Source organism: Phaethon aethereus (assembly GCF_964289735.1).
Source record: "Phaethon aethereus genome assembly, chromosome: 9".
Classification (NCBI taxonomy): Eukaryota; Metazoa; Chordata; class Aves; order Phaethontiformes; family Phaethontidae; genus Phaethon; species Phaethon aethereus.
In genome coordinates this window covers 27,092,218-27,118,655 of record NC_138585.1, presented here as the reverse complement: position 1 = coordinate 27,118,655, position 26,438 = coordinate 27,092,218, and the positions used below count along the sequence as shown (strand labels likewise).

Below are 26,438 nucleotides of genomic sequence, written 5' to 3'. Positions count from 1 at the left end.
AAAACACAAGTGAATCTGTAGGTAAATGAATGCTCTGATTCTCCAAACTGTTTTTTAGTTCAAGGCAGAGCTTGTGGCCCATTGAACATTGTCTGTGCTACTAAGGAGACCTCAGGGTTACAGAATTACGTTTTAGTCAGTTCAAACCTATTTTTTTAAAATGCTAATTCTTTGCATTATTGTTTCTCCTATCCTGCAAACAAAATGGGAATGTCAAACGTTTGGATACTTCTGTTTCATTCATTGTCCTTACTTTGCTGCTGCTGTAAGAGGTGGCAATAAGAAGCAGCTACCTGAGCAGGGAAAAGGCCTAAAACATCAGGCGGTTCTGATCGCTTGCAATTAAGACTAGAAGTGTGAAAGTGTCCTGAGCTAACTTTCTGCGTGTGTGTATTCCCGCAGGTGCCAACGGCGACCTGTTCCTGGTGGGTGTCTTTCTGTCAGATCCAGGGCACTCTGGTGCTGGTGGGGTAATCCTCACTGGATAGGTCTAGTTGGGTACTGCTAAGGAGCCAAGTGGAGCGTGTTTTTTCTACTTCAACACCATTTCGTTAGAATGATTTTCCACTGAAGTGGGAGGGTTCTCAGATCACAGAATCACAGAATCACTAGGTTGGAAAGGACCTTTAAGATCATCAAGTCCAACCATTAATCCAGAACTACCATGTCCCCTAAACCATGTCCTGAAGCACCACATCCACACGTTTTTTGAACACTTCCAGGGATGGCGACTCCACCACCTCCCTGGGCAGCCTGTTCCAATGCCTGACCACCCTCTCAGTGAAGAAATTTTTCCTAATATCCAATCTAAACCTCCCCTGGCGCAACTTGAGGCCATTTCCTCTTGTCCTATCACTAGTTACTTGGGAGAAGAGACCAACACCCTCATCGCCACAACCCCCTTTCAGGTAGTTGTAGAGAGCGATGAGGGCTCCCCTCAGCCTCCTCTTCTCCAGACTAAACAACCCCAGTTCCCTCAGCCGATCTTCCCATGGAGAAGACTGCCCAACCCAAATCTTTCATGTTGAGCATATCTGACTCCGATTCCCATAAGAGAGTTCAAAATATAGTGGGTACACATGCTTTTCATGTCTCGTCTCTGTTCACAGCATCTGATCCAATCTTGGAATAAAATATCTTCAGTTCTGCAGCACAATCTGCCTGTGTAGTGTCTCCAGCCTGCACCGCATTTTTTTGTGACAATACTTCAGTATCATGTTGGGGTTTATTCTCCTTTTTTCGTAGATTATGGCAACCCCAGTGTTAACCTAATGAATTGAAGTTTTTCTGGAGGAAAAATATGGGAATCATTTGCGCTTTGGGAACCAATTTTTACATTATTTACAGTGTAAAAGCAACATCTTTAAAGATCCATGAAGCACAAGACTGGCAAATGCTCTGAGATACTTGCAGGGTAGAAGTGGGGAGACCCAGGGAAGCATGTTAGATGTGCTGGTGATTCTCCTGGATTCTGACTTGCTCCTCATCTGCTTCCAGCAGTTAAAGTTCTTGTAAGACAAGGCCCATTTAATGGTGAATTATGTTGGGAATTATTTTCTTCCTGAACTGAAATTGAAAAAGCAAGATCAGTCCATTCTCTCAAAATGGATTAAGGAATTGATCAGGAAGGTCTGACTTTGCTGCTCAGATCAGAATCTTTTGAGGCTGCTTAATGGGATCATGCTGTGTCAAAGAGGGAAGAGGGTTTTTTGCATTGATTCTTGTCAGGTGGGCATTGCTCTGTGCTTTGAAAAATATTAAATACACACAATGGATTTATAGGAAAGTGTTCAGCAGAGTGCGATGGGGAATGTTTCCTATACCTCTGCGGGGACAGGAGGAGTGAGAAGGCTTCATATATCTGTCTCTGCCATCTCCCTTTTTCCTTTTTGTTTCTTCCTTTTCTTTTCCTTGCACATGCACAAAATTTCTCATCTCCTTCAGTAGCCGTGTAAGGAGAGGGCAATTTACTTTGAGCCCACAGAGAGGAAGGTGAAGGTGGCCAGTGCCTTGGGAGGCTCTGCGGATCCATGGGATGGGTCCGTGGGGCTGGAGCAGACAGCGGGGTTTGTGTGTGCCGGCAGATGTCCCGCGCCAGGCAGGGAGGGGATAGGGATAGTACAGAAAAAGAGAGGGTCTTATTTTTTTTTTTTCTTTTTTAAATTATCAAATTTTGGCAATAAGTAGTTGCCAACCACTAATAACATTTATACCGTGGATCGTCCACTGGCGACGGATGGCTCAGGAAGAATCTGAGCAATTGTCTGGAAAAGAACCTGGATGTTGATCTTCACAAGAAGAATCTTGGGCGTGCGCTGTAACAGACCCCAGACCTACAGAGCTGTCAGCCAGTCAGAGAGGTTCAGCTGTGTGCAATTGCTTAATTTATCTACCAACTTTTTTTAGGAATTCTGATGTGAAAGTAAACCCCTTTATTTCCTGACCATATTAAATGGTGTTTAAAAACCCTCAGATGGCACAGTCTCTGTATGAAATTTTAGACAACGTTGCGGCGTTAGCTTCTACTAGGAGTTAATTTATGGCAGGTCCTCTGTGAGTCAGGAGCATGGAGACGGAAGAGAAGGTAGGGCCTTCTATGTAGTGGAAGACATGAAATTTTTTTAAAAGGTCAGGATGTGTTTTGTATAGGGGAGGACAAAAGATTAAAATCCACCAGTTAATTTGTTTTAAAAAAAAAAACCTAAGCTTTAGGCCCCAGAGCTTGTTGAAATATGTTTCCCTTAACTTTAAAGGTTGTAAAATAGATCTCTCCAGAAATAGCTGTACCGCTATTAATTGGAAACATTCGGGGTTTTGCTTGCTTGTTTTCCATAAAGTACAGATTAAAGTACAGTTTATAAATTAAAAAAAGAAAAATCACAGAAGAGCTTTGTTGAATGTTCCTTATTGCAGCATGTTAAGAACTTTAAACTGTTTTTCTCTTCCCACCAACTCTTCTCAGTTGTTTTTCCCTTTCTGTTATGTACGAGGCTGAACTGATTTATTTTAGGTCTCATTGCTGCATTTAAACTCTCACTGTTTGGCAGCTTTTCCTTGCAGTGCAGTTTAGCTTTAGTTTCTTTTCAATGGGTTGGCATGATACAGAGAGGAAGGGAAGCAGGAAAGAATACAGGTAACAGGGAATTCTGTGTTCCGTCCTACTTACCTTCCTGGGTGTCCATAAGTAACTTATTTCTTTTTCTATTTTAATGAATGTGCTACTTTGGGTTTTTTTAAGCATTCGGGCTATAACAACTCAGGGAACTAATGTTAGATGTTTAGATCTAGATGCTACATGCTTGAAATTTTATATACTTGTGGTTATTTTTGAAAATTATACTCTGCACTGTCTTAGTAATATATTCTGAATAATGGAAATGCCTTCTTTTTAGGTTGTACTTTATGAAAGAGAAATTTTCTGCTGACAAAGTTTCCTAAGTTTTGATAGATTTAACATAAAATTATCACTAATCTGATCCTAAGAGTTAAGCACTTGAACGAAGTTGAGTAGTATATCTATTGGTATATAGTGTGTGTGTATATATATACACACACTACATATAGCTATTAGTATATACATTATATATTATGTATATCTATATATAAATATTTTATATATAGATATTTTATATGTATAGATATATATAAAATTGAGTAGTATAGCTACACTGCTCTGGGCTGAATGGAGGCTGCACTGTGTGGGTTTGCAAATGTTTTTGAAGATGGTCAGGTTATTCAAGCCAAAGTGATAATATATTTGTAATGAAGTTATATATTGAACTTATATTAGGTCAGATTCTGAAAACTGAAAAATATGAAAAAAGGTTAAAAGTGACACTCCCTCATTCCTTGCTACTGTCGCCGTACGAGATATCCCTGGTGGCCCCGTTGTGCCCACCTCCAGAACGCGTTGCTTATCTCGAGCTTACCAAACTTGCACTGTAAGTCAGAATTTTAAGTGATGTGGAGTGAAGTTTTAGGAAGCGGTCGTGACTTGTGTGCGTCGCAGGAGGGAAGACGCTGTGAATTAGCGGGGATGAGTTTCGTGGCGGAGGTCCCTTGCGGGAGCTCAGGGATGCTGGGGCAGGTATGGCGCAGCAGCCGCAGGTGTCTTTCAGATACGACGGATTCCTCTCGAGATCCTTCTCTCGAGAGCTGTGGTGAGGAGCTGTGGTTTGCATCTGCGGCGTCGCAGCCCCGGGTCCCGTTCTTGGCTTTGTGCTGACCTCCTCTAACCTTCCCGTGAGCCGTTGTGTCAGACGGGTTGTCGGTGCGTACGTGACTCCCCCTAAAACGGGGTCTGGGGCATTTGTTCGCTGCCAGGTGTGGCGAGGTGCCTGGGGAAGCAAACCAGCCAGCAGCAGGGAGCCTCGGGCCCGCAGGACGGAACCCAAACCGCGCTGGGTGAGCGGGGGCCCGCAGGGAGGACAGGCGCACCCCTCCTCGCCGGAGGGCCCTTAGGCCACGGCGGTTCACGAGACCGAGGGGCTTTGTGCCGTGAACAGTCCCGTTACGGCGGACGTTATTTGCTTGCTCTCGCTCCCTTTCCTGGACTGCAAGTTTCAGTACAGAAAAGCCCCGCACTTGTGTAACTGCCGGTTGTATTAGTAAACAGAAAAGATTCCAAATTATTGCAGGATTTTTTTTTTTTTTTTGAGAAGGCAAAGCAATCCAATGGGAAACTTCAAACGCAACTAAAAAGGGGCAGGAGCGATTTTTCATGCTGACTGTTTTCTCAGTGTCAAACCACTTTTATCAACTGTTTTTATCCAACCCATGGAAAAAATATAGAGAGAACACAATATGTATTTTTGTCAGCAGTTAATGAGCATTTTATAGAATGGAGTTAAAGTGATACTGTTCATAAACAGATTTTCCTATGAGTTTAAGTAACTTGAGTAGAAAACAGATTACTGTCTTTCATGATTGTTTCCTCTAATTTATGTATTTATTTGGTAGGTTATTTTTAGGCAAGTGCATAGAGCTTTATAGTCTTTGTTCTTAAAGAAGTAGTAACATTCAGATATGATGGAGCAGCATTTTGAAAATGCACAAATGTACAGTAGGTAGCACAAAACCCTATAAAGAAATTGTCAACCTTTTTTTTTTAACAGAGAAAGCGAAATGGCAGGGATAGTAGGTAGGGTTGTGTGTCAGCAGTGTTACGAGGAAGCACGTACCCATAGTTCCCGCATTGCCCTTCAGACTCCTAAGTAGTGCAGTTTCAAGGTGACCATATCTTGAACCTTTATTAGGAAAAATGAGTTAATAAAATCACAAATTGCTGAAAGGCACGGATATAAATGGTAGTAACAAGGCAAAAACCTTATTGCGTGGATGAAAGTCTAGGATGAATATTGTTTCATGTTTGCTGTGTAGAAGAGGTTCCTACGCTGTTCGGTTCTGTTGACGTCAGGGTGGAATAGAATAGCATATTTTCACTTGGCTTCGTGGTGGAGTGACCAAGGAGAAGACAGTGTCCTGCTGCTTCTGACTCACAGGTAGAAAGGGCAGAAAGCTGGGCAGAAGAGCAATGATTCTTCGCTGGGAAATAAAGCCCGAAGCAGCAATGCAGAGATTGCATTGTAGTCTACTTTATCTTGAATATAGAGTATTGTTGATAAAAGGGGTGTTTAATCACAGTAGATAGAATATTTTAAAAACATCCATTACTTTCAGTGATTTTTCAGAGTGCTGTCCAAATGTCTGTTAAACAGTTGTGACAATTTTGCTCCAATCATGAGTGGGTTGCACCTGACTTGGATAAATGATCCGTCCAGTTCTGTGATCGTATAGCCTGCTAATAAAAACATTCCATAGGGGAATACTTCTCTTGGTTACAAAAGCATGCTAAACACGTTCACATATGGATAATACGTACGGAAATGCTTTTTTTTGTCAGTATGGGAAAAGACGTTTTGTGAACGTAAAATCTAATTTTAGCATGGCAGTTTTCACACGTGATACCAGTGATACTTATTTCTGCCAGGAGAAATAAAGTATTTAGTTTTATATGCAACATCATGCTTTCTTTTTCCTGGTCTGCCTTTAATCTAGTACTGTGTTTACGTAATGCAATAGAAATGTTGCTAACGTGATTATACTTTTATATCTTATTAGCTCAAATACTGAGTACAATAAAATGGAAAACTGTTTAAATTTTATGTTTAAGTGCTTGAGATAAGAGTTCTTGTAAATGAAATGTGATTACATTTCCGTGATAGATCTTCTCTGTCTGTTAGTACTTTGTTTAGCTATGTAATTCTATTGGGATTGCTGTTTGATTATTTTTTCTATTTTTTATTTTTTAGAAACAGCCATGTAAAATACTCAGTGTTACACAAATAAACAATGAACACAAATCTATTGAAAACTCAACGTTTCCTGTCTGAAAAAGAAAACCATTGCTAGATAGTTTTCTTTGTGATAGCCAATTTGAATTAAACATAATTCCCTAACATCACCTTGAATTTCCATCTGTGTAACCCTGATGTTCTTAAAGCGTTTTGCATTTACCTAATGCTCTGGGCTGTTTTCACTTAGCATGTATGGAAAACTGTGACTATCTTAAAACTGTAGATGATATGAATAACAATTGTTTGCTGATCTTACCCTGTATCTCCCTGGATAACCTGCAGTCTGCAAAGGCTGAGTAAGTGGCAGATAGCTTTTGTCATCTCTTATCCGGGCTGTACACTTGTAAGGAAGAGCAGGGATAATCGCCTAAATCTAATTAGGGGTTAAAAGAGGCCATGACTGTGATGTGGCAGTGAGACACCTTACTGTATCAATCCTGTTTGCATTAGAAAAATAAGGTTGTCATATTGATTATTCAAATTAGCTTATATTGGCCGTGGCTCAATGGCTTGTATTGCAGCTGAAGCACTTGAAGGTTCCAGCTTTTCAGAGAAGACCTATGCTTATAGCATATATTATGTGGTGTCTTGTTTGCTAATTTAAGGATTTTAAAACTAAGACTGAGCGAGTTTTGTCGTGAGAATTAAGGGTTTAAGTGACCATCAGAAAATGAAGTTGGGCTTTAATGTGTGATATTTGTGATTGCTGAAAGCTCTTAAATGAAGGCAGATAAATTTGCTTTAGATCTTTTATGGAAAAATCAGTATTGGAGTCAACAGATCTTGCAGTATTATGTTTGTGCACTAATTGATGTTTAGTTCAAAGCGAAATGGAGCTAAAAAGAGTAAAGTAATTGCGTTCAGATCAATTCCACATTCAAGAGATAGTGAATTCCCTTGGCTATGACTTTGGGGTCTATATTTTAATTAAAAAAAAAAAAATCTACCTGGTGCTGAGCTATTATAGTATTCTCAAATATTTCTCAGCACTTGGCTTTTTGTCATTCAACAATTGCATCTGCTGACATCCAGCAAGGGTGTAGATGCTCTAGAGAGTGCTAATTTCAGCCTTCCTCGTTACTCGTTACGTCATGATGAATGACGTAAGTGCCGTACATAGAATGGGCAAAAGGAAAGCCTTTAAGAAGACTTTTTTTCATGTGCTTTTGTAGTACACCAAGGAATATGTGCTAGGCTGTGTCGTGTGCACAAAAATTGGACACTTCTACAGATATTTTTTTCCATTGGTTTGTGCAAATTCTATCATTACAGATGTACAAGAAAAAGAGTCCATCTTAAATTCCAGGTATCAGGCGGAGTTAGCAATTTTTTTGTCCATGGTTGAAATGATTTCACCGATCTTACATACAGTTTGAACATTTTTGTTTACCCAAGGTGTTGGTTGTGCTGTATATCTCTCTACTTCTGGGCAAAAAACCCGCATAGCTAACTAAACTGTTTTTCCCTCTATTGCATGTAGGTACGAGGTCTTCAACTTTTATTTTAAAATGTCTTCAGTTGATTCTTCCAGTTTCTTCTTTTTCCGTTAGCTGTTGTTGGTGCTGGCGTGAAAGTTACCTATCCAAATGCTAACCTTGCAGGCTGACCTTGTTGACTGAAAGCCACGATGACCAGAGGAAGGGCAGATATATTAAAAAAACCCACCCAAAATGTATATAAATGTTATATGTTGTTTGCTTACATTGTTAGAACAGCATCCTGACCCGTTTTGAATGACTGAAGATTATTATGTGCGAATATTCACATAACTTCCCAATATCTTGCTTGAACAGCAAGTTAAGTAGGAGGCTTATCCTGTCATGCCATTGTGTAAAAAGCCACTTGGTCCTGACCATTGTTACATGAATGTGTTTGCTTGGAACAGTTCCAGTTCCAGTTTCTGGGGATGCTGGTTTCTGGCACTTCTTTGCAAGACACAGTAATTTTGTATATTGCGATTGTAACTTTCAGCCAAAACTGAAAATCCAGGAAAAGAGGGAAAAGAGCCAATATACTGGATTTTTTTTTTTTCAGCAGTATCAATATACTATTTCTCTAGATCAGTACATGAGTCTGTGCAGTTATTCTGTATTCTGAATTTGTCATATTCTTTTTTCTTAAGTCTGACTTTAATCTCTTTCAGAGCACAGATACTCCAATGTTCTCTACCATGGTCTTCTAATAGTACGTAGCAAAGTATTCATGTTATTCTATAAAACATCAGTAAGACTGTCTGGAATACATATCTTAAAGAGTGAAATGAGACAAATATGAACAGTATTGTAATAAAGTAGAGAAAAATCCTCAGTCCTGGTAGCATCATAGAGAGGCAAAATTTCCTGTGAGTAAAGGAGTTGCTCGCTCTAGTGTCTGCTTTTCCTTTGAAACAATATAAAAGCTTGATTTACACAGGAGGGCGACTGACTCCAGGAAGGTTGAGGCTGCTACCCTGAGCTGTCTGCCTTACTTTTCTGTAAAAATTAACGTTTTAATGTAAACCAGCACCACTTTTGGCTTGTCTTAGAGGATCAGACTGTAACTGTTCAGGAGGTCCTTCACGAGCAGCCAGGTAGGCAAGTGCTGGAGGGCATGTGTGATCGGATAAAATCATTTCCATTTGCAGAGTTTGTTGTCTTGTGTCGATACAAAGTCTGTCGAGGGAGGTCTGTGTAGGTTCAGCATGACTCCTGTGCTAAATGATGTTAACTGAGGTGGACTGGAATGGGTACAGCTAAAAATATAGGGATTAGGGCAACTTTCATGGACAAATAGGCATCTAGCTCCAATTTATTTCCCCAGTGAAGCCCAGAGAACAGTGCTGCTGAGAAGTTGAAGTAGGCTTTGTCAGTGCCCTCGCTTTGTGATCTGTGGCTACGATTTGTTAGTTAGGTTTGTAACTTGAGGTGGTGGTTGGATATTTGCTGGGTTTTTTGCAGGTTAGAAATTCTTTCTACCGGAAGTGCTTGCTCAGTTGTCAGCCTGGTCATCCACATTTCCAGGTCTTTCTGTATGGTCTGCGAGCCCTCTAGAAATTGCTGGTGTTTAGAAGTTGTTGTTGTAGAATGTTTCACTTTACCTCTAATATTTGCAGGTACAGTAGGAAGTGCTGGTTTTAATCTTCAAGCCCCAAATTGCCTAAGATCCAAGTTTCCTTAGAGCCTGCCATGTTTATGGTACTTAATTTTTTCAGGAATCTCTTGGCTTCATAGTAGAAAAATAACCTTTGAGGGAAATCTTGGCTGTAGAACGAGACATGTTTTATATTTTTTGTATTTTCTTCTAATTTTGGTCCACTTAGTGGTAAAGCAGTAGTGTGCAATACTAATTATTTTAATTTCATTGAAGGAATGCCAAAATACAAAACGCCTAGCAAGATTTCTGGTCTAGCCTTTGGCTGGCCACTTTTCGGCAGTTTGCTCCCTCTTGCAAAGCCAGTACTGCTCTCCGTTTTCACCAGGGACTTTCTCTGTGAAGTGCTCGGAATGATAGATGCCAAATAAAATAGATGATGTTAGTCTTTCATGATAGTAAAAGGTTAAAGGCATATTAATGAAAGCAAGCGTTTTGGAGAGTAAAACGAATACGACCAATGTGATGTGGTAGGAGCAGTAGACTTAACAATTAAAGAACATACAAAGAATGTGATGCCTTAAGGAGGTTTTGGTTCAACTCAACCAGCACGAAGTGTTTAGCCAGCATTATTTGACAGGGTTTTGTTAAGACATAAAAATTTCTACAGAAATAGAGAAGTTGGGATTTCCTGGAACTTGCAGATCTTCTCTTGTTTGCTTAACTCACCATAATGTTTTGGACATCACGTTCCAGACGGTATCAGTGTTTTCAACACGGGTATAGCAAGGTCCTGAATACGCCCATTGCTTCTGAAGTTTCTCTCTGAGAAGTAGATGAGTAATAAGCACAAGACCAAAAGCAATTTTAGCATTGATTAATGTTTTCAAATTGTAAGAGACTTGCAAATTATACAGTCGGAGGCCCTTACAAATGCTGGAGAAAGAAATAACAAATAAGCAAGATACAGACCTATTAGTGTTCGTTGTCTAGTGCTGCTGTTGAATTAGCAGAGAGTTAATTGCTCTTCGAATCAAGAGAACCGTTAGCCTTGTCAGATAATTTAAGGAAATTAGCCTGTTCTCTACAATCTCGATGTATCTGTATTAGGTACAAATCCACTGTGACTAGGTCCAAGTGTGAGAGATTTTTTTTTTTTTTGACAACTCTGAAGGCATTTATTATTGAACACTAAAATATTATCATTGAGATACATTTCAAGTTCTGGTTCTGATCCTTGCTATTCCGTGTATTTAACAGTGCTTTTACAGGCTTTGGTGATTTGTTGCATACAGGTAACCAGCATTGTTTTGGACCGAACACTGTGAAAACAAAGGTGCTGAAGTGGGAACTGCTGTAAATGGGACTGATTTAGAGATCTCTACTGAGCTGCTCCTGTGCCAGACCTTCATGAGCTTCAAGTAGCTGGTTTTGGTTTGGTTTGGTTTTTTTCTAACCTTTCCATTAATTTTAATAACCTTTAATAACCTTTCAGATTATTTTTGTCACTGTCAGTCAGGTATGGTTGAGCTTTGTGATCAATTTTTATTTTTTCTGTTTGGATGAAATATTATTTCTTTCCCTTTATTCATGGCCAAGGAACTAATTTCCTATCAAGCTTGAACAACTTAAGCTCTACCTTTTAAGTTTTATAAATTTGTCTTGCAACACAGCCCAACGTGGAAGTTGTTAGTAGAAGGTATAACATTCTTCCTTACTGAAAGTCAGACTTTAAAGAAACCTTTTTCATATTAAATATGTTTTCAAAATTCATCTGGACTTTAACAGAAAAGCCTTTTAGAAGCATTTGTGAGTCTTCCACTTAAAATAAAAGGATCTCTGTGGTGCTTTCCATAACTTACCAACCTAAAAATACTGAAAACCTTTCAAAACTCTACGGTCACGTAGAATAACATGCATTTGAATGCTGAGAAGATACTGTGGAGGATGCGAATTGTACCGTTCAAAAATAGTTTACGGTATGTTTATTTGAACTGAAAATGGCTGCAGTGACACAGCGGCAGGGAATCCTTCAGGTTTATTATTAATGTGTCTGTTCAGGTTTGTTCGTGTTATTCATGTAAGAACAGAGGCTTCTCTCTCATGTCAGATGTATGTTGGAGAATCTTCTGAGCTGCTCCTGCTTGGAATGTTTGGAATGGCAGTCTTGCAGAAACCAAGAGACTTGCAAAGGCTTTCTTTAGGGGTACATTAATAGAAACAAACTGTTTAATTGTGAAATACAACCTGAAACTCAAGTCTCTTATGACCAGGAATGCTACAAGCTGTGGTAGCTGAAGTAGTTGAGGAGATAAAATTATATATAAATATTCGGAGATCAAGTTGATCTGCTTTTTTCAGGAGAAGGAAAATTTTATACCTTGTATAGGAATGAAAAATGTGCTCACCTGACATTTAAACATAATCTAAACATTTAGAGTATATTCTGAGTGTGCCCCTGTGTTTCTTAGGGAGATAAATTCAGGCCTCATGAAAGAACATGAGGAATTAACTGAAGCGACAAAATCAAACTGCAGGGACACAAAAAGGAACGGTGAAAAAGCATTTACAAATGGGATTTTTATACCTCCCAACAGTGATGCCTAAAAAAGCACGAGGTTTCAGTGTGCTAAAATTGGATCAAATGCAGTCGCAGGCGGCGGAATTTCAGTAAAGTGGCACTTTGTGGGTCTCAGCTGAACTTACCACGGTTGCCAAAGTGCTGCACACATCTTCAGTAATAACGGAAATGTGAAAAACTACCTTTTCTTAGTCTTTTGCCTTAAAGTGTGTGTGTCCTAGGGCTGTTGGGTCATCCTGGTCTTTCGTCTGAGCCGTGGAAATTAGTCAGCTGTGAATGCTAGAAACAAATACCTGCCTTTACTGAAGAATTACTCTGCTGCTTATCTGCTTTTTATTCTGAGTGTCTGCTTTACGGAACGGAGCCTGGTTGGTTTTTGTGGGGTTTTTTTGTTGGGGTTTTTTGGTTAATGAGTGTTTATTTTTAAGCAGTACCAGTGTTGTAGAGGACTGTTGCTACAGAGGAACGACACACATCCCAGATTTCTACAGCAGGTTCCTGTTCTTTTGGGACTGTATTAGTCTTACCTAAAGCTATTTGAAATCCATCTGTTCACTTTCTATTCATTTGTGTTTTAAGTGCAACATCTTGTGCTCTTTCAAGGTCCTTCCAAAGCATGGGAACTTTTAATTGATTTTTATTTGAAATTCTTTCTTTTTGGCAAGCAGGGGCATTAGGGCAGCAAAAATGACTATGTTCTAACGCTACATAAATACAGGCATACAGGTTTTGGGTTTGTTACAGTATTTTTTTAATTATAAGAACGTCTCTCTGTTAGATCCTCTGAAGAAACTTGTTAAGTGTAAAGAACAGAACCAAAGTCTGCGAGTCTGCTGGTAGCTTCTGGTTTTTAGATTTCCCATAAAAGAAACTCTTGTTATAAAGGAGCATTTGCACAAGGAGTGTGTGGAATAAGTTGTCTGACTTGTAGCGATGGGATTATAAAGACTGTCAAAAATCTTCTTTGTAAAGTATGCAAATAGCATAAGAAGTGACTGGCAAGATGGATGCCTGAGTTTGAGGAAAATGATTTACGGTGATTTAAAAAAAAATAAATAAAGTGTATCTACAGATGGGTAGTGACAGTGTGCTTGTTCGCATTGGTTATGGGTAACAGACCTGAGGCTGGATGAGCTTAACTCAGTCAAGATACTAAATGTAGGTATTAGCTGTGTTCTGTGAACGGAGATCCATGGGGATTTAAAGAAAGGAGAAAAATAAAAGATTTAAAGATTTGTTTCTAAGGTTAGTATAGAAGATTTAAATTGTCACTGTGGAAGATTCAATAATAGAATGCATATCTGTGCAGTATAACCTCAACATGCAGGTGGTACCTTACAACATGAATTTTGAGCAATGAGCGAAAGCGTGAAGTTCGGGGGTTTGTTGGGGTTTTTTTCAGAGATTAGTCAAAAGTTGTGTGCCAGCAAATAAGTTATAAATACTTAATAACTTAATAAACTTCTGTAAGATTTTATCCTTCTGGGAAGAATGCATAGCACAATATCTTTAAAAAAATTACAAATAATTACTACTGACAATTTCTAGATTAACTTATTTCATAGGTAGAGTGCCTTTAATTGCCAACTTTATTTTTATTGAACATTTGATGACGAGATGGTTATTGTTTCCCTAAGCACAATTTTCATGAGCGTTTACTATTTCTTGTACAGTTTATAATGAATTTAGGCAAACATTGATCCGTTCAAATACGATGTCACTTCAGTGTGGTGTAGAGAGCTGTGTATTCTTGATTTACAAAACATTATTACAGAACTTGTTTAATGTGCATAGATAGTTTAAAACAAAACAGACAGGCTTGAGGTTTCCTTATGTGCCCTTCTTTTTATCAACAGGCTGAGGGCCTGAAGGAATAGAGGAAGTGAATGGACACCAATGTATCCAAATATCTCATTTTGCCTAAAAGCAAGTGCCGGCAGATAAATGCCCATAAAGGGATTTCTTTCTTAAGCCCCATGGATTTTTTTTTTGCAACTTTTTGTGTGAGTTAGAAATGAAAACCATTCATCTAGTGCCCCAAAGAACGGCCTTATTGAATGGAATAACAGTGTAATGTACCATTGAAGGCAGGATTGAGAGTGATTATCTTGTTAACTCTTGACAGTTACCGCCAGCTTGAAATAGAACTGGCAGGCTTGATTTGCAAATGAATTAGAGCTTTTTCATTTTGTGCCAGGATCATCTTTTTATATTCTGATATGACAGATGCTATGTTCCATGCTTTTGTTTCTCTTCAGTTTTATACTTGCAAATAAAAACCAAAAGATTATGATAGTAATTTTATTTGCATCTTTTCTCCAGGAGTTTATTCTTTGTCTGGAAGTTTTTAATCTTATATTTTTCAAAAATTTTGTTTAAGAATAGTATTGTTCCCACTGAATAAAATTTCATTAGGTTAAGTACAGTAGTAATTGGGTGAATGAGGAGGATTTGGAAGCTTTCAGAAAATGGTAAATTGATTGCACTCAAATTGTTTTAGTGCTTAGAACATTTAAATTTTCTCACTGACTTAAATTTAATATTCGTCAATACTGAGCATTGAGTGCGGCTGAGGAAAATCGAACGTTTTAAATATTTATCGTACCAGTATGCTAATAGAAATACACGTGTAATTAGTTTCAGACTTAATGCTGATAAACTCTGTTTACATTCTGCAGTCATCCAAACACAGATGGCAAGGTGTTGGGTATGATAATCATTGTGCACTCTTTATATGTTCCTCATTAACCTGTAACACTCTCTACTAGTCCGGGGAGTTTTTCCTATAGTTATGCTTACCAACATTAAAACTTGCTCTGCTTTGTTTAATATTCAGTGCAGCGTTCTGTGCGTTTACGCTGCTGGGCTTTTTGCTACTTTTGTGCAATCTATTTTGTACTCTGAGGCTAATTAGCAACACTTCCTACTGCCGCTAATGCCCATTACGGAAATGTTTTCTTACACCTTCACCTACAGGATGTGTTGTAATTGAATATCTACTAAATAATATTACAGAAAAGGTAAAACAGGCCAAAGTTGTCTAATTTAGTTAAGACTACCAAATAATCTGGTTAACAGAGACAGTGACATTCCAAAGCCTGAAGCTTAATTCCTTATGTTTGCTGGGATTGCAGACGTCGATTAACAAGCTTTTAACAAGTTAACAGAGAGTAATCTTTGCGAAGGGAACCCCGTGCACAGAACCAGAGGACAAAAACCCAACCAACCCAACACAACCCCGGGAGAAAACCAACCGAAACCCGCCTCACATACAAAAACTCCCAGGACTTGCATGTTATGAGGCCCTTTGAGTTGCCAAGTTCATCTGAGGAATGGCTTGAACTGGCAACCAGGATAAAGAAATCTGCTTTGATGGTTCATGGGATTTCCATATCTGACCTGAAGTCTTGGTAAAGCAGAATTGGGAGCTTTTTGGGGTAGTCATTTTGGCTGCCATTTGTCTGTGAAATACTTAAGGACAAAAAGGATTTTTTTGTAGGGTCTATTTGAAAATATTGATTCTATCAACACTGTATTTTGTGTCCTGCCCCTGCCCTCTACTTAGTTTCAGTATTTATTTCTGTAGCATAAAATCTTGAATTTTACTCTGTGAGCCAGGGTTATACAGAGATACCTTTTTTCCCCTCTTGAATATTTGATAAGGTCTCTTGGGTACTGATTTTTCTTCTTTCTAGGATAACATATTATGGAAATTGTTTCACCTTGTGTCCTGTTTAAAGTCCCTGGTTTTAGCATGATTCAATTTAGCTTGCATTATATTCTATTGAGTTCTTCAGCAGTTCCAAGTTATTCTGTATGTGTGTGTGTGTGTGTGCGACTTCTGCTTTTCCTCCCACTTTTGATAAGCGACCTTCGTATGATCTTTTTGAATCTTTATTAAAATTAAATTAGTAATTGGCCAAACTTCTTACCATTTTTGCCCCCAAGTGAAATAAATTCTTTGGTTGTCTGGAGCGAAGGAGCCACTGAGCATGACACCACCAGCTTTAGAGTCTTTACACTTCAGTATCAGTTCCAGACCATTTGAATCTGATATTAAGCAAGAGCAAAACAACATTCCACCCTTCTTCAAAAATATCCTGGGTGTGTTTTCTAGCAAAGTGAAGGATTCTCTAGCCACCCCCTAACCCTCTCTGATGTTGGCATTGCACAGCTATATTATTTTCACTATTTTATTTTGTAGTCATTTTGTTGGTTGCTTGGATCTTCCAATAATGGAAGAAAACAGGGGTTTTTAGATACAACGAGCCACAACTCTTAGAGCCATTGCATCCATTCAAGGGATTCTCTTTGAGGTTCATGTAGTGCTGAGAATCTTTGTGTACCTTACCTGAGTAGTAGATTGCAAGGATTTTGATTTTTGTTATTGGTAATATTGTTTGGGTATGTTGTTTGGTTACTTTCAGAAAACTCGGGGGTTTTTTTCCTTCATCTTTGTATAAGAAAGGCAGGAGGAAATAGCTATCTTTTACAGTTTTCTCCTTTTGCCTTTTGTATACTCCCTTTGATGTAACTTCCACTTACGGCTACAAAAAATATAGCCCCGCTTTGCAGGTTTTTCTTTATAGCCCAGATGATGTTAAGTAGTAGTGTTGAAGAGTAATGTTGGTTTTGTTCTGTTTCTGCACGTTACGTAGTCTTCACCAGCAGTTCTGCCAGACCACCAGTGTGGTATTGGACCAGCTTGTCATCAAAAGTCAGTAGGTATGAACTTACCTGTTCACGCAGGAGAATCAGCACTCTTCTCTTAAAGATGGTTTCAAAGGAGAGGACAGGCATAGGGCTTAGATTTTTGTGTAATCTTTGTTGTGACTTTCAAAGCCTACTGAAATAAGTATGGTCTGAAGTCAGATTTGGAAACACCAGCCTATAATTTTACAGAAAACACAACAATACAAAACCTATAAAATTTAGTGGAATGTGATAGGGATATCCACTTCTAAAAAAACTGCATCCAGGATTCTCTAACTCTGAAGCTGAAATTCAGGCTAGCTCAGGGAAGAACTTCAAATATGTGGTGCCTTCTGAACAGTCACCATGCAAATGTAATAATTGTGTGTATTTATTCTAGTTGTTGCTGATAGAGAGAAAATATGTCTTTCTATACTAGGCAATCCAGCAAAGATCAAATATATAAAATAAGTAGTAAGGGAGCAGTTCTCTATCTTGGAATATCCCAATAGAATTAAATAGTAATTAATAGTAATTAATCACATGGAAACTTAATTTTCTTCTTCCCGGGAATATACAGGGCCCAGCTCTAGTCTGAGAAATCATGAGATACTGGCTTTTAAACTCACCATTGCGGAAGACAATCTTGCCACAGGTTGGTGGAGTTTTAGATGGGGGATTTCCACATTCTAAGAGAGAAAGGAAATTATTACTGGCGGTGGCGGTGGTGGAGTCAGAAATTTGGAGTATTAACAATGCTGCTAGATTGAGTAGTCAAGGCTAGTGTAATAAATTCCTTATCTGAATCTGATTTAGATTAGTTTGATTTTTTTTTTTTTTGATGGTGCCTACTGACAAGCCAAGAATCTCTTGGCAGATGAGCTTTGAGAAGACTATGAGTTTCAGAAGCAGAAAAAGATAAGGCAACGGCCTTGTTGAATTTGAGATGCTAATCTGCTAAAATAAAGATGATATACAAAAAGAAAGCTCTAGAGATAGTGGACTAGTCTACTTCTCCCATAGCTGTCACCTCCACTATAGTTGCATTTAGTTCCTTGCTTTGGCCGTATTGGGTCAGCATAGACTCCTCACTAACTGAAGAAGCTCAATGCAGGAGAGGCAGTGGCGATGATGTTTATGGCAGTAGCCTCGCTCATCCTCTTCACCATACCCCTTGGTATCATTTTTTCTCATTTCTGTCTTCTCTTGCTTTATCTTCCTTCAACACAGAGTTTGGGGAGATGGGAGAGGGGACTAGACCACCACTCAAGCTGGGTTTAGCGTAATATGTTTATCCTGTTTTGTGTTGCTTGTATTGGCAAATGTTTAATATATTGTCACCTGCTGAAGTTCATAAAAAGGCTCTGAAGACTTCTGAAGAGATTCAGCTGTTTAGTTTGAGGTTGTTTATCTAGAATACAAGCGGGGATTGATAACATGCAAAAGAAAAGTATTGGATGTGTGTGCTACTCAGATGAAGGTCTTTAGGGAAGACCATTAGATGACAGCAAGCAGCAGAAGCATGTTAACAGGAGGATAAAGAACAGGAAAACATGAGGTTGTTCCAAGAACATCTTTCACTATGCGGTTCTTAATCCAAGAGGAATGCTGGGACAAAAAAGGGATTAATTTAAAATGATACTTGACAGATTATTGAAAGTATTATGTGATGTGCTTGTTGAATGATCCAAGAGATTTTTAAGAGAGAGTTCTATGAAAATTATCTATAACCGCTTGGGACAATGCTGCCTGATCAACAATACTAGCATGTTGGCGTTCATGAAGAGTGGAGTTAAAAGGCCTTTATTTGAGAGTGCGGTGCAGCCTGACCCGAAATGCTGCGTATGACCTTGTTCCTTGCAGCCTGTAGTTAATGTTGTGGAACTGGAGGGGATTCTGCCAAAGGCCTTGCTAACGATGAGATGATTTATTTATTCATTCGGCTTGTGAGGAGAAAAATCAGACGTTGGGACTGTTTAGTGTGGAGTTCAGGTGACCAAGACGGTCAGGGGCTGGAGCACTTGCCCTGTGAGGGGACCTGAGGGACTGGGGGTGGTTCAGCCTGGAGGAGAGATGGCTTCGAGGGCACCTGACACCCAGGCTGATGAGGAGGGAGGTTGCCGAGGAGAAAAAGCCAGGCTTTTTGAAGTGGTGTGGCCTAGGAGGAAAGATACAACCAGCACGGATCGAAAAAGGAGGCGTTTGGACTTGATAGAAGGCAAGACACTCCCAGTGAGGACATTTAATCAGCAAAACACGTTGTCCAGAGAGATCGTCCTTTCGAGACCAGGCTGGATAAAGCTCTGAGCAGCCTGGTCTGGCCCCAGCTGGCCCTGCCTTGGGCAGGCGGTGGGACTGCAGACCTCCAGAGGCCCTTCAACCTGAATTATACTATAATATCCATAGATACAGATAATCCGTAGAATTATTCTGTGGCCTATAGATTCTAACCATAAAACTATGGCAAAGAAAATCACAACCTATGAATATGAGGGAAATACTGAGAATGAGTTGTTATCAACTTGAAAGGAACCAAAGAATATGAACTGGAGTGGTTTGTTTTCATTTGGAATACATTTTTTAAAATGGCAGGATACTTCCAGTTCGATGCTACTGATCTGAATAGCAGGACAGACTAAACTCGGCTCTTACAATTGTTTGTCATTTTAGAGAGTATAACAGAGACCTACTAACAAGCTCAATGGCCTATTTTAACGATGAGTAAAAGTATCTCTGAGATTTCTTTTGTTTTAGGTAGCCTCACAGTAATAAGTCACTGGCATTGTAGTGCGATGTTAAGACTGTAGCTTCTTGAGCGTGCTTTGCTCCAGAGTACTGTGTCTACATGTACGCGGTGATGTGTTTAGCTCTGCTGTGCAAAAACAAGTATTAGTGCTTCAATTCCAGTGTGAACCTGTTATAAATGTATTAAGAAGTAAATTATTAGTGAAATCTTGTATTATTTTAGAATAGCTAAAGTTCAGATATTTTGAAGGTGTTGCATATTTTTCAGCTCCCTTGGTTGATTAATGGTTAGTTTTATATGGGAACCTACTTTTATGAACATGAATATATGGCTAGGTTAAAATCAAGATTTTCAGCAAGTGCTAGTGAATATTTTTATTTCAGTTTAGGTTGCTGGCAAAGGAACTAGCACTAATAAGTTAAACACTACACGAATTGGTTACCATACGATGGTTTTAAGTAATCCAGAAGTGGCTACACTTGCTTAATTGAATTCCTGGCTTGTTGTTCCAGGTCCCTTATGACCATGATTCAAATTTAGCTCAGCTGCAGTTTTTTCCCCTGGCATTACCAAAAGCTAACATTTGGATTAGCCTGGATATTATGCTTACTGGTTTTAATGTATGATTTTAAAATGTATGCACGTTAACTAGTATTTTACAGCACAATTTCTTGACTACATTGGGGAAATACAATTCCAGAGTTTCTCTGATGGAAAACAAAACAAAACAAACCTCAAGAATAAAACCAAACTTGCCTGATGAACAACAACAAAAAAGATGTGGTGCACTGGAGACAGTTTGAAAGGCAAATATGTATCTTGTTGGGAACTGCATGGTGTTAAAGTTGAGTAAAATATTATTATCTGATAATGATATAAAATTAATCTAACTTTCTCACTGTGTTCCTTTATAGGAGTATTATAATAGTGAATGTGCATAAAGCTGCTCTTTTATTTGTAGTGTTTTATGGTATTAATGATTAAGGTATTCGGTAGATGTCTAAGGTTTTGTGTTAGACTGAGCTGTAGCAACAGGTCTGATTTTGCATAACACGATATTTGAAACACAGTATTAATGGGAGTGTTATTTGTATAATTATTGCTTAACTAGAAAGATGACATTATGCCATGGCTTCACTAGTTGTCATCTCTGATGGATGCACGGCAGCCTCCGGCTGGAAGGAGGTTTCATTGGAAGTGACAGGTGCCACAAGGTTTATTTAGGACAACCTCAACCTTGTCCTGGTTAGTTTGATAATGTTTGCCTTATGTATGTTCAACCACTGCATTTCCTGCGTTAGAGCCTTGTGTTACACCGATACCACTATCTGCGCTGCCTCAACTGCAGATTGGATGAACAGCCACTGACACTTTTTCAATATTATTGCATTAAACCAAGTGGATTTTGATTGATAACCTAATATTCAACTAATGCAAAACATCAATCATGGCAAGTATATTAATTATTTAATATTGCAGTCTAATTCAGAAATCGATGTGCTGCATGAGGGGAAGGGAAACTCACTGTTCCCAGAAGACTTAAGACAGGGAATGATTAAAAAAAAACCCCAACCCTGCTGTACTCTTGTGTGTTAGTTCGATACAAATCTTTATTCATTTGCCAATAATCTCTTCGCATTTTCCACTTCAGGAGCTTTTTTATCAGTTTTGAGACCTATAATTGAATTAGGTCTGCTTTCAGCACAGGGCTAAAGGAGTTGCACAAATATTGATGAAGTCATGGCAGGGACGGCGCAGGAGCCAGACCACTAACAGGGCGGGTTTTAGACCATTAGTTGGGAGCTCCTCGCGTCAGCATCTTGGATCCTGCTTCCAAAGTAATTAAATTCTTTAAGGCCATTTAGCACCTCAAAAATAGATGTGGGAGATGCTTTCTATTTAAGTACCATGTGGACTTGAATAATAAGTTTTTGTTGCAAAATAAAAAATATTGGTGTAAGGAAAGCGCATCTTTTTCTCTTGCGTCAGTCATGATATATTCAGGTAGAACAAACGTGCGTAGCAGACTTTTTTGGAAAGCTTTGTGAAACTAGAAATAAAAGCTTTCTTTAAAAAGTCTAAAATACAGTACAGCAAGGTGGCACAATGTGTAACTGAATGTAGCCTTGTTCAGTATTTAATAAAATTTCATACTTTATTTCACATTATGTCTTGCACAGCCTGTACTAATGATTAAAGAGAATGGAAGCCTCCGTCTTGCACGGTTTGCTCTCTTACAGGAACGTAGTTGGGTTTTTGCTCCTGTAGGTTTATGTAGTTGAATAATTTGTTGAAAATTTTATACTATAAGAATAAATACACACTACATGATATAGTTCAATAACTGATTACCTGAAATCCTTTGGGACGGTTTCTCCTTGTTAGCCATGGTTACGGCCCCTCTTCCTCAAAAGGCACAGTTACAATTTTGGAAGCAGGTAGAACCTGGAGTCAATGAAAACAGAAACCAGCCTTCTTGTTTAGTGGCTTGGGATTTGGGGATTTTCTAATTTGTTTTGCTTCGGTTTTCTTTCAGGTTATCTTTTTTACATAGCAGGATGTGTTGAGGATTAGTTTTTACTCTGAATTCTCTTTCCATTTCAATATTTTTACTTTGATAGTTTGGTCCATTTTTTTGTACCTGTCTCTATGTGACGTTACTTATTTTTGTATCTGTACGTTTGTATTTTTTTCCAGCTGTCAGGAGTCAAATGCAAAGTTTCAGTCTGGCTCCCACGACTTAGATAATATATAAGATTCATTCCATCATCTTTGTAAATGGTCACAGAATTTTATTATTGAAATAGTGTCAAAGCAGAACCATGAGCCACTGAATGTAGATTTGATAAACAGCATTATGCACTGTCTCGTTCTATTAATTCCAATATGAACAGGGGGATAACTATATTAAAAATGTTTTTTAAGCAAGTGTACTGTTACATTGCTACAGCTTATAGCAATTGCAGGGTGGGTAAAATTTGTGGTTTTAAATAATGCTGTAATTATGCATAAGGATAATCAATACTTTTTAGGTATTGTGATGATAAAGATATTAAAAGTAAAAATTTTACATACTTGAGAAATTACATGGCTTTGACGTTTCTGAGTTAAAGATAAATCGTTGTAGGCAAGGGTTTAGCAACTATTTAGAACTTTCGTTCTTCTGTTACAGGGACTGTGGCAACATCAAAGCTGGATTAGAACATCTGGTAAGTTTTAATTTTCTCTTGAACATTTGCAACATCTTTGATATCTGCATTCCAAATGAACACTTTTGAATGAGCTTTGAATACCTTGAATTGAGAAAGTCAACCATTTCCCAGAGGGTCAGCTTACTGTTATTATGTGAAGGCACTTACATTTTCATTTATCTTACCATTTCAAGGGAGTTTTAATTTTTTTAAATTACTTTTTTTGATGTAGAGATGAAATAAAATGGACTACAATCCTTGGATTGATGATTGCCTTAATTATAAACAAAAATTGTTTGGTGTTGGATTTTTGGCATATCCTGATCTGAAAACAACAAACTTGTGATGATTAAAAAAAAAAAAGACACACACACAATCAAATATTGCATGCATAAATATGGTATGTTTTAGTAATTTGAAGTCTTTGAAAGAAGTGCACAGCTTTGTTTTTTTCTCTTGTCTTTGCTTTATGAATAATGTATCTACTTAAATTCCATTCAGTGCTGCACTATAAAATAATAATTGAGATGCAAAATATTTTTGGTTTAAGTAAACATATTCAAACCGCAAGTGATGGCAAGACATACTTAGCATTAAAAACTAATCAGTTGATCAAAACTGGAAAAAATACAATATTGTCACAAGTCTGAAGCTCACTGAGCCTAGGATGTTAGTATCAGCAATCATCAGAACATTAAGTAGTTCATCTAAACAGATTATTAGATCCCATCAAATCAAAATATTCACTGTTAGTGGCACGTATATCTCAGTATATCATGCGCAGTGTTTAAATTCATGTTTAATTTTTTCATATAATTTCTAAATAATACATCCTGTTCTGTACCGCTATTAAAATAAAACCTTATCACAATGTATTGCACGAGCATTTGAAAAAGTGGCTTTTCTGTTGTTGCTTGTTGATTTTGGGAATCACTTGGGAAATATGATTTGTAGGAGCTTGTGTACCAATATCTTCTCGGAGTAACGGCGGGATGAAAAGGATGTATATTCTGGCATAGTTGTCAACAGTTTCCCCTTTATAATGGTGGCATATTAAATGTTCCATTGCAACTAGTATTTTGAATCTGTAAATGGAATAAATAGCTGAGCGTTATGAATAGTTCTTAGAGCGGTTTGAAAATTAATCTTGTTTGCTGGTTTCGTCGGTATCTTGCATGCTAGTTGAATCTCTTAAATAAATTTTTAAAATGTTTCATTCCTCTGCTGGTGTCAGGTACTTGTAATCTGATGGGTTCAGAGAATTTTTCTAATGCATTATAAAGATGCTGTAGTCTTGACAGATGACCATGACGGGTACTTTTTCTAAATCGGGAGTGCTGCAGTAGCTGGAGCTGCAGGTCTGATTTATCGCGTCACCTCACGCCAGCAGGTGCAGAAGGACGAGGCTCTGCGGGCTTTGAGCAGCCTGGGGTGGGGGAGGACCCGGGATAGCGTTTTCACTGATGTTCAGGGTTTCTCTGGGATTTGGGGGAAAAGGTTCTGGAATGCTTCTCGGCAGAGTAATGATGCCTTAAGTTCTTTACAGGGTAACTCACTATATGCTTGAATAAAATTTTGTCTCCATTAAACACGTTAGCTGCTTTGTATTTCTGTGAAAGATCTGTCAAAAAAACCACCAGGTTTGAAACTTTTTTTTTCTTTTTCCTCCCTGTTATCTTAGCAAATCTGTCCTGGGAACGCATGCTCAGGGAAATTAGACTGTTTCCCAAGACACCCACAGATGGGTGTAGTTGTGCTGGAAACCGTTTTATATCTCAATGGTATGTCAGACAAGTTCATCAAGACCTTTTGGTCTCCAATAAACTATAGGGATATTCCTGAGAAGAATTAATCCACATGATTTCTCTGGTTCTACTACCTTAAATTACTGCATCTTCAAATACTTCTAAAGAAGTTTCTTCCCCCCTATGAAAAAAGAAGAATCTTTATATTGATTGGGCAATCTATTATTTAACCCATTCTGCAAAAAAGGATGTTTTACAATTTGTGACATAATTCTTATGGGCTCTGTATGTTCCCAGTTTTTACTGCTTACTCTTGTTTAAGTATCTGCTGCCATCCTGGGATCTAGCATCTAGCTACGCACAGGAGTGAAATAAAGTGGTATTACAACAAAAATCTGGTAAATATTTTACAAATTGTTACTTGGAAATACTTCCAGTTTAAAACCAGCTGCTTTCATAAACACAAACATTTCCTTTGTAGATTGGGGAACTTGCCAGCAGGTCCCTGTCCTTGTTTCGGGTGAGTCCGAGCTGGCCCTCCTGGAAGAGCTGGGCTGGTCGCGGCCGCTCGAGGAGGGGCTGTGCCGTCCATCTGGACCGTGCCCGGGGGCCACAGCCGCACTCCCTGCTGGCCACCGGCAGCTACATCTGCTCAGAAGCATTATTATTTTTTTTTTTTAGCTAGTTAAGAAAAGAAACTGCGAAGTTCTGAGCATAGGGGGATCAGTCTTGTATTCCAAAAATTTTGGTGGTTATTTGCTGAGTTATACTTAGCTGATTCCTTTTCCGAGTAACTAATTTTAACCAACTGTAGAAACCTTGGAATAGTTTATTATATATCTGCAGCTCTGAATAGGTCCTGTCTTCTGTTAATAGCTCTACTAAAAAAGAACCGTGGAGCCATCCGTGCGGTTTACTCATTAGAGATGCCTTATTTGTGTCTTTTGTATAACATTTCAAAGCAATAACCTCCTTGTCCTTGTGGTCAAGCAGCAGAGTCTGCCCGTTTGAAATGATGAAGAGCAACCTGTCATTAATAGCTTGTTTAGCCCATCAGCGGTTTGTAAGAATATAGTTATTGCCTGCCAAGAACGCAGGCGCGCTCCCCGGGCCGTGTGTTAATCAATAACCCCCGGCAGGTGCGGACGGGGCTCTCGCGAAGCCGACTGTCGCAGCGCCTGTGCCTGGCGCTGCCAAGGAAGCTGCTGGAGTTCACTGTTTGCGTTTTTAGTTGCATCGCGTGGCATAGGTAGTGTATATCCAGGTCATTAATTCGTAATTAATACTGGTTAACTCCATCTGGCAGCGTTTTGGGTTTTTTAAGAGATCTTTGGTAGAAAAATTTGCATAAATGATCAACCAAGCAAAAAAAAACCCTCAAAAAAACCCCCAAACCCCAACCAAAAAAAGCCCCTCCTTTATCCAGAAAGTGTTAGTCCTTATTTACGGGGTATCGCTGGTGGTTTTTTTGTTGGAGCTTGATTTCAGTGGTCGACCTCTCACTGATTTTCACTGGCTTAGTTTCAGACTTCTGGTGATTACAGCTCAGTGGTCCTAGTATGGCTACTGGGCAGCAATGTCTGATAGAATTGTTGGCTTTCTAATGAGCTATAAAACCAAGCAGCCAATTATTTGTGTTCGCAAACAATTAATTAACACTCTTAATATGGGTAATTATGTTTATCTTGGTATCCTGGCAAAATTCCATGTTGGTCAATTATATTTTGCAAGCTTGATTTCCCTCTTATTGAAGAAGTGTCAGGCTGACTGGATGGTTGTTTTTTTTCCCCTATTGAAACTGTATTTAATTGAAAATAAGATTTTTCACTTTTTTTATTTTTCAAAGAGTCATTTCTTTCTCACATGTCCTTTCAAAAATGCTAATCATCAAAACCTGAAAAAAACTCCCTCGGGAAAACCACTGTGGTGTTCTTGAGGAGTTATAATTACCGTGCCCCAACTCCCATTCTTAGCTTTTGACCAAATTCCCCTCCTGGGTGAGATCGCTGATGAGGTACCTCTAGAGAGGACAGCTTTAGTCCAGCAGATACGAGGCCG

General features: G+C 38.7%; 1 protein-coding gene across 2 annotated transcripts in view; it reads left to right on the top strand.

Annotated features, from left to right (window-relative positions):
* Positions 1 to 26,438, top strand: part of RSRC1 (arginine and serine rich coiled-coil 1) — a gene marked incomplete at both ends in the record, with an annotated part of 163,044 nt that overhangs the window by 46,409 nt on the left and 90,197 nt on the right. For both annotated transcript variants that reach the window (XM_082003686.1, XM_082003687.1), the window contains one exon: positions 22,617 to 22,653. In XM_082003686.1, the coding sequence (XP_081859812.1) occupies positions 22,617 to 22,653 (37 nt within the window). The remainder of the gene's footprint in view (positions 1 to 22,616; positions 22,654 to 26,438) is intronic.